We start from the raw sequence: 12,436 nt of genomic DNA on the forward strand, positions 1-12,436 counted from the left end.
GCGCAGCTGACTGCAGAGTGAAATTACAGCATGTATGGGAATGAGCGGACGAGTTCTAGAGGACTGGGAGGTCAATATGCAAGATTTAATATCCCAAATTGAGCAAAATAAATTCATTTAAAATAAACTACACTACTTGACCCCAAGTAGCTGGGGAAAGAGTGTTGTTGACTAGTCAGTTCTTGGTGAGGGATTGATCTTGAATAATACATAGATTATTTGGTTTAAGTTAGCACCTGGTTTGGATTTGACCTGCAACCTTTGGAAGGGAGATGGCCTTTTTTCTGAAGATAAACTAACCTCTAAGCATGACCACATCTTTCTGTACTGTTCCCAGCATGACCAGCTGTTTCTTTGAAGCCTCAGTAAACATAACCACTGCTCTGTTGCTCCCAAATTTTACAGACATTTATTGGAAAAAAGTGTTTATTCAAAGTCTGTTTTGCGTGGAACAAATATGAGTGTGTGTGTGTGAGTGAATGAGAATGAGAGAGCGGGAGGGACAGAGAGAGAGAAGGGGAGGGAGGGAGAGACACAGAGAGAGGGAGGGGAGAGAGACAGAGAGGGAGAGCGAAAGAGTGATAGTGAGACTCTTTTCAGGAGAATAAGACTCTAACCTCAAGCAGGGTTCACTGTGAAATGTACAGGAATCTTTATTGCCGAGAAGATTAGCTGTTTGTATTTCAATACCACGGTTCCTCTTTATTTCCCTGTACCCTCTCTCCCCTTCCAAGGAAACACTCTCATAATTATCTTTTTTAATGTGTTTTTTTTTTTTTTTGTACTTGTTTATGGGCTCTCTGGCAGAGGTGTGCAGGGAATAATTAATGTCCCTGACTTCCTGCCTGTCCTCAGCTTCCTGTCTGTCCCCTCCGCAGCCACGCCCACAGTAGCACCACAGAGCCGGAGTGGGAGGGGCTTAACAGGAGGCATCAGAGGGAAAGGGGAGAAGTAATGGCAGGCAGTTCGTAATTCCTTTTAAACGTATTCCCTTATAAAACCAAAGCCAGTAAAAAAACAACAATCATAATAATAATCATAATAATAATAATAATTATAATAATGAACCAAAGGAAAAACAGAACACGAAAGAGGAAATGACAGTGCTTTGTGTATTCTAGCTTCAAGGAGATGGAAAAAAATCTCCTGCACTTCAGTTTTTTTTTTTGTCTGAATTTTTTTTAACCGTTCGTTCATTTGTGAGCATTTTTCTTTTAGTTTTTTTTTTTCCTGTTCGTTTCACAGCACTTGAAAATGTGCAGCCGTCTTTTTGATTCTTTGCGTTTTTTCCGGTTGTTTTTTTTTTTTGTTGTTTGTTTGTTGCTGTCCATTCCAGGGACACCGGAACGCTGTGAGGAATGGCGGGTTCCAGCTCCTCTCAAGGCAACGGGTGTCACTGGGGGAGCCAGCAGGGGGCGCCGCTGAGCGAGTCCGTCTCCCCTGCGCGCTCCCGGATCCCCAGCCTCATACGGTGGTGACTCTCATGACCACCTCCCGGTTGGACGTGGCCCCGAGCCGGTGGTCGTTGGGCCGCAGCTGGCTCAGGATGTGCAGGATGGTGTAGCCACAGTGGTGGTTGAGAATAGTCCTTACGCGCTGGCCCCGCCCCCCTCCCCTGTCGCCGCCGGCCGCGCCGTGGGGGTTGCCCCGCGAGCCCCGCCCCCCGGCCTTGCTGCTCGAGCTGATTGGGTCCCCCAGGTCCTTGGCCTTTTCATAGTTCAGCACCTTCCACTGCTGGTTCACGGCCTGCCAGCGCTTGAAGATCCGATACACTGACGACCCCTCGTGGATTATAAGGCCTGGAAAGAAAGAGAGAGAGAGAGATTGAGGGAGGGAGAGAGAGAGAGAGGGAGAGAGTGCTATAGAGTGAGACTCTTTGCCAGGAGAATAAGACTCTAACCTCAAGCAGGGTTCACTGTGAAATGTACAGGAATCTTTATTGCCGAGAAGATTAGCTGTTTGTATTTCAATACCACGGTTCCTCTTTATTTCTCTGTACCCTCTCTCCCCCTCCCAGCGCACACTCATAATTATCCTTTTTAATGTGTTTTTGTACTTGTAAAAGAGAGAGTAAAAGAGTGAGATAATTGTACTGATTCTTGTGTCCCATTTCAATATCATGCTTTCCAATATTGTGATATTCAGTCCTGCCAGTACATCATTATTGAATTGAATTAAACTGAACTGAATTTAATTTAATTTCATTTAAATAAGTTTAACCAAATTCAATTGCATTGAGAGAGAGACAGAGACAGAGAGAGTATGGAATCGAGGAAGTGGGAGATGGAGAGAAAGTGAGAGAAGGAAAAGAGAGAGGGAGGTATAGAGCGAAGGAAAGAGATGGAGTGAGAGATGGTGAGAGGGAAGGACAGACAGTGGGAGACTGCGGCAAAGCGAAAAAGGACAGAACGGGCGAGACCGACTGACGAGAAAGACCAGGAACGAGAGAAAAGGGAAGAGGGTGAGGAAGAAATGAGAGAACTGCATCTAGCAGCTAAGCCCACGTGGCAGTGTGAAGCAAAACGAATGAGCAATCGGTCGATCAAGCTCGATTATGCACCGCCTCTTTCGTCATAGTAACAAAGCCCAAGATGGTGTGTGCGCACAGTGGAATAAGCACAAGCCAGCAAGAGGAGCAAAAAGTACCCAGAGATGGCATTAAAAACACAAAGGAAACTCCATTAAGATCAGAATACAGGTGACAGTGTGTGTAGATAACAAAGGAATTACTACCAAAACAATGAAGCAATACTTTGACAATTACACAATTTTTCAGTTCTATTGAATTTGAGCCTGGCTATAAACACAGAATTCTAACAATAAAAATCTTAAACACTGCGCAGAAATAATGGTTTTGCTGCAGTGTGCTCAGACGTGGTTTAAGCCACCAGAACTGAACGAACACTGGAACAGCCATCCGAATCTGCGAAATAAGGATTAGATGTTCCAGTTGTAATGCAGCTCTGTGGCCAAGGGGATATAAACCTGAGGTTTAACTCCAGCTAAGTGCCCTGCAGTCAACCCACAGAGCCAGAAGCAATGGCCTTACATATAGAGCACTGGACCATTAAACTGTGTCAGAGCTGAACAGCCTACAGCCACTGAACAAGGTGCTAACACCCCTCCCACCTGCTGAGCCACAACAGGAAGGAAGTCAGACTGTTGACATAAATCAGAGATAGACAAACTCAGTCCTGCCCCCCCCCCCACACTCATCCTACAAACCTCCCCCACCCTGTGTGAGCTGGCTTTTGGTGCTGCCAATCTCTCAGTCTCTTATGCTTCTAGAAAACACGTTCAAGTTCATCCATAATTCCTTTCACTTATTTTTTATTTTTTTATACACCATGCCGGCTGGCCTTGTTGCCATTTGTCTTCAAATACCGATTTGCTTGACTAGTTAATGCCCCACATTACACGTTTGCCGGTCGTACTCCATACTGGACCGCTGGGACCAGTGTGGGTCTGATTTACATGCCCGCCCACTTCCGACCCGCCCCACGTTCATGTGGAATGTTTTGCTATTTATTGGAGCTATAATACCTGAGATTCCGGAGCAGGAACACACCTCAAATGCGCTCCTTTAAATTTTTTTCGTATAAGGAAACTTCCTGACTGACGTACCACTTTTTCTTCCTTCTCATTTTACATGCGCATCTCTTTCGTTATCGGTTTATTGTTGAATATGCCTTCTTCCTCACCACAAAAATCATGCCTGCCTGATTAATGCTTCTTTATAATAAACAGGCAATTTTGAATTTATTCTTGCGTGACCAAGCCTTAATCTAGACATAACATTCTCCTCTTTCCTGTTTCCCACTCCAGACCTTATATTCCCAACCAGTGAACTGATGGCAAAATAAATGCTGACCTTTACTTCTGCTATTCCATTCCTCCTGTCATCCTTTTTTAATATGACGTTTTATGAACCATTTAGCTTCTGATTTAGTAATAAACTGCCTTAATGTGTATTCTTCCTGACTTGAATGCCTGTTTTGCACACACATCTGCTGTCTCATTGTCAATTACTGCTCCATTGCTACGCATTTCCTTTTTTATGAAAAGAGTTAGCCTAGTTTACCAAGTGGTCAGTATAAACAACAGTGGTTAGCTTGCCAGTTCCCTCTCCTTTCCAGAACATTGCAAATGAAAAGATTCCAATGTGTTAACCATTATCCATATTTCTTCTTCTTTATCTTTCGGCTCCTCCTTCTCCTTAGGCATGTCCCTCTCCTTATCCTTAGGGCTCTACTTACTTTTTAACTTCATTTTTGATCCACCCGCCATAGCGTGTCTAACCTGAAACATAGCTGAAGCTCTGATGCACCCACCTAAAAAGTCTGTTACGTTTTATCCCATGCATGTTACAGAGTCAAATAGTTTGATGTGTCCAAACAAATACTTTAGTCTGTATTGTACTTGTGTCTGCAGTCTGTGAATATGGGTGTTTTCTGCAGGTTTCTTCTGCATACATAATCTCACCAATCTCGGCAATATGGAAACTTTGGCGTTTATTGCATGTGGAGAGGGGGGGTGGGCTTCATGTAGTCTTCTCAGGTCACTCTCTGCGCTATTCTCATTGTACACGTGATTAGGCATGTGACCAAGGACACAACTGAGCAAAAAAAAAAAAAAAATTATTTACTTCCTCGTTCTGATGTGCAACCCCCCCCGCAAGCCACCGTAGCACCGGGTTGCCAGGTCCTCGCGCAAACATTAATCCCACTTTACATCAGCATCCTCCTGTCACCGCTGCCGGCACCGGGATGCCAGCCGACCGCACCACCATTTCCCCCTCTTCTCAACAGCCCCCTTCGGTTAATGTTTCTGGCACCAGGTTGCCAGTCTTCTGCCCTAACATAATACCCCTACCCAGCAGCCTCTCCCCAGTTATTGTTCCTGCCAGCTTTCCTATCTTCCATTCAGCCTCCTCCTGTTATTGTTGCCGGCTCCAGAATGCCAGGTTCCCACCATAACCAAATACCCCCCCCGCCCCCCAGCAGCCTCTCCCCAGTTATTGTTCCTGGCACTGGGATGTCAGCTTCCCAGCCTACCACACAGCCTCCTCCAGTAGATGTCCCTGGCATCAGGATGCTCGTTTCCCTTCCTTGTTCCTCAGCCTCCACTCCACTCCCAAATTGTACGAAACACTTCCCTCCCATTTTCGCCGGCCAGGCAGCTGTCTCCTGTGCCACATGTGGAGCGCCATCTCACCTGGCTTCACCCCAGCCCATCTCGGTACATTCACAACCGTGACCGTCTGTGTGCATTCACAACCGTGACTGTCTGAGCACTTTCACCACTGCAACCATATGAGCGCGTTCAATAAAAGCCAGCTGCCCTCTCTCCTGGGTCACCTGCACTTCGACTTGTATATCGTAGCCAACCACAAAGTCAGTCCTTCATCACCCATCTGCTGTCTCTCTCTTCATCAGCCTCCTCACTCCTAAAAACGCTCATCCTAGACAGTTCGTCGTGTCACCATCTAGTTCCCGATAACTGTCTCCACCTGCCACACGCACACTGGAATCCACGGTCCTGATTAGCTTTTTCGGTTTCTTACGATGAGGTGTATCAGACCGTATGGAACCCACTACCGGGCTGCCAGTCATCTCGAGCCCATCAGCTCAATATCCGCTCAGATCTTTGAGATCTTTGAGTAGTGCAGTCAGCGCTCTTTCCCCAGGAAGACTTTGAGAGCTCACTGAGACGGGGAGCTACGGTGAACCCGAAGACTTTCCCACACCCCAGACTTTTTGTCCATACCTACATTATTAATCTACAATTTATTGCTTTCAGTTGCGAACACCTGCTGAATGAACTTTCTTGTTTGCGTTCAGTTGATGCTGTCGTCCTTAGCTCGTGAATTTGAGCTATGATAGCTGTGGTTTAGGAGCAGGACCACACCTCAAACACTCCCCTTCTGCTTTTTTTCCTGTAAGAAACCCTCCTGCCCACCGTACCTCTCTGTTCTCATTCGTTCCTGTTTTACGTGCACCACCCTCCCACCCCTCTCTCTTCCTCTCTTTCTCCCTCTCTCCCTCTTTCTCTCCCACTCTCGGGGAGCTTTGGTGAATCCTTCGCTGAAGACTTCCCCACACTGCAGGTTTGTCGCCCATACCTACATCATTAATCTACCATTTATTGCTTTCAATTGTGAACACCTGCTCAATAAACACCCTTGTTTGCATTCAGTCGATGGTGTAGTCCTTAGCTCGTACACTGACTTTCGCAGCATTGTTTTAATGCTCGCTTCCCGTTCTACCAGGTGTCCCTTTTAAAGAAGGCGCTTTAGTCTCAATGGGTATTAACCTGAGTAAACGCAGCGTAAATAAGAAAGGGGTTGGAGTGCGATGGATCACCTATGCAGACGATGTCCATGAAGCCGTACATGCCGTAGCAGATCTGGAAGAGCAGGTCCTGCCGCTGCCACTTGGCCGAGGGGCTGAGGGACGACCAGACCAGCCAGGAGATGCTGGCGATGAGGAACAGGGAGCCCAGGATGATGGCCGCGATCTGCACCTTCTCTATCACCGTCAGGGAGATGGCCTGCCACTGAGGGAGGAAGAGGAAAGGAGAGAAAGAGAGGGAGGGAGAGGAAAGAAGGAGAGAAGGAGAGAGAGTGAGGGAGAGCAAGAGGAGGGGAGGAGAGAGGGACGGAGGGCAAGAGGAGGGAGAGGGGTTCCTCAGTCTTTCTGAGAAGGGCCAGAGTGGGGACAGGCCAATCCAGCACCCAAACACCCCCTTTAATGAATCATCTATCGACTGGGTAAATTCAAAACCATGAATGTAAACATTTTATAACGGGACTGGGGCTGAACTGAACATCCGGTTGCAGAGTGTTACAGATATGCTGACTGACAGGGCGACCGTTCGTGCCATTCTGTGACCAACCGCATTCTTTTAACTCTGCAAAATGTTACCCCCACCGCCAGCCTAGCAGAGCCAACGTTCCCACCCCCACAACACACCCACAAAAGCGTCTCCCCAAGGTGCGCCGCAAGAACGGAGCAAAGTGCGAACTTCCCCTTCAGTAGCTGGAGCGCTCGAAATGTATTGGAACATTCTGCCTGTTTGAATGAGCCCAAGGCCTTGTGGTTATTTAAACAACGCGTGCGAGCGTCGGGCCCGGGACAACAGCCGGAACTCATCCTGGCCATCCTCCGATAAGACCTCTGGAGCCCCACGCTCCGCTTGTGTAAATGAACCGGGTCAATACATCAATGCTTTGCGGCAGCGCGATTCGGGGAGGGGGCGGGGGCCGCGGTTGGCGATCTGTCACTGCGACGCATAACGGCGATGCATTATTCAGACAGTCTGCCCAGAGACATCGCCACCGACTCCGGCTTAATGGGGGACACGTGCGCGTCTGTGTCGGTGCGTTAGCGCTTCCGGGCGCTTCCGCGGAGCCGCTGAGCTGCGCGGGGCGGTTTAAGCCGAGGTCGCTTCTTACCTGCAGCGGGTTCTTGGTGCTGATAGCCAGGACCTGGTACTTGAAGTAGCAGAGCTCGCAGCTCCACGACCCCCTCTCGCTGATCCAGCGAATCAGGCAGGGCTGGTGGGTGCAGCGCACCGAGCCGTCGCAGCGACAAGGGCTCAGCAGCTCCCCCTGCAGGAGAGAGTGAGCAACTACATAAATTCTGCAACGCACACTGCTTCACCACCACCTGCAAATAAAATAGTGGAAATGTAGGAAACTCCAAAGGGAGCGATTTGCCGCTAAACATCCAGGTTTAGACGGTCTTCTTGCACCCTACGTCAATATTTGTGGCGTGACGTGGATGCTTGCGTTCTCCTACATCATGAAGCATTGTTATTTCACAACGCAGGGGAAATATTACAATGTTGACAAACGATTTCCGGGGTGTGAGTGGATCACAGCTGGGTAGCTGGAATGCTTTGCGTTATCAAGCTGTCTTGTAGCAGCTGACACATGATGGAGACAAATTTGAATACAAATGGATATTTTCCCAGCACATAATACCTCCAAAGATGTCGACATGACAATTTATTTATGATGTATCCAGGACTGTTTATCACCACAGAAATGTATTTACAGATTTTTTTGAATTTCATGATTCAGATGATGATAAGAAGAAAAACTCATTATTTTGTATAATTAAGGCATTCATTCCTCAAAATCATGACATCTGTTTCCCTAGTGTTCATATTCACAAATAAATACTAAAAATGATTATGTGCTTTTAATTTTTGCACAAAATTCTAAATAACAAAATATACAAAGATTTAGTTACTGCTGTCCTAGCACAAATTAACCTCTCTCACACACACACACACACGCACAGTTTTCAGTCTCTTCTGACAGTTCTTCAGCATGTAGCTGGGTTTTTTAAATGATGCTCTCAGTTGTTCATTTTAGGAACTCTATTCAGCCCCATTGAACTTAAATGTAACAGAAATGTAATTTAGATATGTAGACCTAGATTTGTCACGTGGATTTAGCCGTTGGCCCTTGAGAAGCGGACAATGGAATGTAGTAGTTTGGAATTCACTGTCAGGAGATTACAAGCTAATTCTTTCACTGACATAAACGGTTATCCAAAGATAAGATCCGTTGCCCATGATTTGGAGATGACTAAATATTTCATGAATACATTTTAAATCCTGGCTGGTATGTTCTGCGGTCTGAACATCTGTATGTTTGGCGAATCACGACATTGTAGGCTCGACAAATCATTGGGAGTTAGTTTGCTTATTATCATTAGGCCTTACGCGCGTTGGTCTGGGGCTACAGCGGAGACTACGCAGCAGAGCCATGATGCCCCCGGCGCGCAGGAGAGTGGTATTTACTCTTCAGCTGAGTTTCAAACGGAAAAGGTCCAGCTGTCGCCCGCTCGCTGCCATCCCCTGCTCTCCGCCCGTTCTGCGCAGCTCGCTCTGGCAACAGCCTTTCTCCCACGTACAGATATCTCACACCGCGGGAATCCGCTGGAGATCCGCTGACGGCCGTTTCTGCAGGGACGGCGGGGCGGCTGTGTCCGCCTGTTGCGTCCGGTCACCCGAAACGAGCGCGACGGTAATGTTCGGATGGCGTCAGCGAAGGGGTGAGTCATCGTCCGTAGCGGAGTAGGGCGTTCCCCGACCCAGGAACACGGCCAGATTTCGCCTTTCAGTTAGCCTACGTACACGATCTTAAATGAGCTGTCAACAAGTTATCTGAATATCCAATCAAAATGATTGTCTCGATTAAACAGTTTAGCGGCAAGCATTAACCTAACAGTGCGTTGCATTAAGGACACAGGCTTAGGCCAACAGGCTTTGTTGGCAAACGTATCCCGGGTGCGATCAGTGATGCTGGTGTTGTTTTATAGCTTAATGCTTTCCATTTCGTGAAAAAAATCTTGCAGAAGATATTTTTAGTTAAAAGATTCTAATGCCACACAGCAAAACATTTGCTTGAGTGGCAGCAACCATACAAATACGCAAACCGAAGTATGGTCCAGCCTGAATTAATTCAGGAATTCAGCCAAATTAAATAGTTATATTAAGAAAACTGACACAACCATACAAACGCATTTCGCAGAATGAAAGGCCAATTTATAAGTAATCCTCTACCTCATAGCAAAGCCAGCAGAGAGAGAGACAATCTCCGCTCATACTGTACAGATCCTGCCAGCCCCTGTCTCACTCCACAGCAGTCTGCCAGTTGAACGCAGCACAGATTATTAATGCTGTTAAAACACACCCATTTTAGCACACTTTGTGCTTGGTGAAAGATAGATAAAGAATTGAGCACATCTTTACACATTTTTTGTGGTTATTTTGCAGATTGAAAATGCTAGTGTGAAACATTTCCAGGCACATTTAAGCATCCCAACCTTTGAGCATCTGAGAAGACCCAAATGTGAGTGTGAAACTGGGGTTTGATACAGTAAGAGTGTGAAGCTGGGCTTTTGATACAGTAAGGGTGTGAAGCTGGGGTTTGATATAGATGGCAGTAAGAGTGTGTCGTGGTTTCTCTTCAGGGTCAGATGACAGGAGGGAAGAGAAAAAGTGAGCATATTCTCCTAAATATTCTTTTATCCTAATTCAAGGAGTACAGAGTACTCATTTCAGAGCCTTAATAATCAGCTAAAGTGCTAACCACCCCCCTCTCCACTTTTCACTGCTGGGGATATAGGTGTTGACAGAGGGTCTAATGTGCTGGTGTCATCATCATTCTGGGACTTAAATCTGTGACCATATCTGCTGGCCAGCAGGTCACAGTCGGATTTATCAACCCGGACATGGACCGGATGTTTTAAAGATGGCTGATGTACCATTTTTGTTTTTTGTAATCAATTAATCTCCAATATTCATGATGGTGTCATCATATTCAACCATATTCAAATGTATAGTTTTGCTTATAGCTACTTCCTAATTGTTATGCCGTGTCATTTTTATATGGTGATGGGAAAATAGGCTTTTAGCAGGTGCATTCACCTATTTTTCCAAGAGAAGGAATGTCAGATATCTAGTGTTTAGATTATGGAGAGAAACAGAACTGGACACTCGTTCTATATCGTTTCTAAGAATGCTGCCTGCCCCTCCCCTCTACGGACATCAAAGCAAATGTCCTTGGGGAAATTTAAAGTCACACTAATATAGACCAGCGATCTATGGATCTCACCTCCTGCAGAGTTTGTCTCAGAAGAGACAAACCAGAAGACAAAGCTGCAGGGCCAGAGACCCAGTGTGGCTAAAGAGGGCACAAAAGATCATATTCCTTTTTAGTTTGAATGCAATCTGTGATATTTTATTGAAAACACTGCGTGAAAATCTTAATGTCTGCATAGATAATGGCTGTTGAGGCTTGATAGTTGAAATCTCCATTTTTAGAACTAGGTCCAGGTTCAAGCGGAAACCAACATAAAACCAAATTGTACTGTCACACAGAAAATATTTCACCAGAAGGTGGAGATCACAGCTGACTAGACTTAACAATTATTTGTCTACAAAAAACATCTACGTTGTAAGAAGCAGAAATTAATTTTTGCATGTTTTAAAAAAAAAAATAGGAATTCAATAGCTGAATAGCCACACCTTAACTTGGCATCACCCAATCAGGGAAAACATCCTCAAGTCATGTGACCACAGGAAAACTTGTGCTGTTTTACAGTTTGTTTTGGAGCCTTGGAGAAGAGCAGTTATCTCTCTTTATTTTGGTGGTTCCTTGGTTGTGTGTTTTTAACTCATTTCATTTGTTCCTGTGGCACTGAAACTGTAATGCTTTGGCAATGTCTGGTTTATCAGTCTCTCTCTCTCTCTTCTGTTCATTTCAAATGAACGTTTTGTATAATGTCTTCTGTTTTGTAATCTAGAAGTAATGAGCCTACATTCAATAAAGAATGTATGACTTCATTTTATTATACTAATTGACTCCTTATTTAATTAAATAATTTAATCTTAACATCTGATATAGTTTGTTTTGACTTGTTGGTTGATTCCACCAGGTTAATGTAGACTGACCTATCAACGAATCTGGCGATTTAATAGATAATTGTTATTTTAAATAACTGTTATTAAATTTTATATGTAGGTTAAGTGAGGGGTTATTGCAGGTAATATCACTTTCTTCAGTATTCGGAGCTGTATTTCAAAACGTGGGTTTTTCAAAAATTCCTTTAAGAGCATTTTGTGTGTGTGTGTGTGTGTGTGTGTGTGCAAACATTTATGTGTGTGTGTGCGCATGTGTCTGCTTGCACTGCTTCCAGATAAGGGGCCCCTGAACAGGAAGTGAGGTAAGAGGTTGCCAGTGGCAGACAGTGAGTCAGCTCACAGGACTTCCTGTCTGTCACGGAGGCAGGCGCAGCACTAATCCCTCATGTATAATGTAGAGCCTGACCTTCAGAGCATCAGCAGCAGAGCAAACATACAGCAGTCAAAAGGGCAGCTTTCAGGGCCATACTCCTGCATCCCCACAGCCAGGAAAAAAGCACCATTTATTTCTTTCTCTTTGTGTCACTGTTTTTTCTTCTTTTTTTTCTTTTTAAATCTGTGCACGGTTATTGAAGAGCTGCTAGACGAATGGCAAACCACAGCGCAGGAGGCGGTTTTTGCGGTTTTAAATAGGCTGAGGCAGAATGCTTAGCTAATCAAAGACGGTGACAGAAACGTCTGACGCACCTCCAGTGATTGATTATCAGCTTTGGAACAGAGTTGTTCCTCTTCGTGTCCATTCTGTAACACTGACACCAGGGGCCAATGAAATAAAATCTGTCTTGAATTTGAAAAAAAATGTAAATTACATTAGTGTTGCAGTGTTTACGTTGATTACACAAAATTATGAGTTGTTGTTAAAACCGACAACAGTATAGCTAAGGAGCTGCATTTTAAAAACTACGATGCTTCTCTTACTTCAGAGACTGCACACTGTGGTTTAATTGGATGGGTCGCATCAGGCGGAGCTGGGACATTAAGACTGGGGGGGGGAATT

At 45.4% G+C, this 12,436-nt stretch overlaps 1 protein-coding gene across 1 annotated transcript in view; it reads right to left on the bottom strand.

Annotated features, from left to right (window-relative positions):
• Window positions 1–628: 628 nt before the first annotated feature.
• The window catches only part of LOC135234677 (E3 ubiquitin-protein ligase MARCHF9-like), a 28,117-nt gene continuing 16,309 nt past the window's right edge, over window positions 629–12,436 (bottom strand). Inside the window, exons 2-4 of the mRNA XM_064299515.1 lie at window positions 7,454–7,609; window positions 6,363–6,555; window positions 629–1,799 (exon numbers count right to left, since the gene is read on the bottom strand). Coding sequence (XP_064155585.1) covers window positions 1,465–1,799; window positions 6,363–6,555; window positions 7,454–7,609 — 684 coding nt within the window. The 3' untranslated portion in view covers window positions 629–1,464. The remainder of the gene's footprint in view (window positions 1,800–6,362; window positions 6,556–7,453; window positions 7,610–12,436) is intronic.

Source organism: Anguilla rostrata, chromosome 11 (assembly GCF_018555375.3).
Source record: "Anguilla rostrata isolate EN2019 chromosome 11, ASM1855537v3, whole genome shotgun sequence".
Taxonomy (NCBI): domain Eukaryota; kingdom Metazoa; phylum Chordata; class Actinopteri; order Anguilliformes; family Anguillidae; genus Anguilla; species Anguilla rostrata.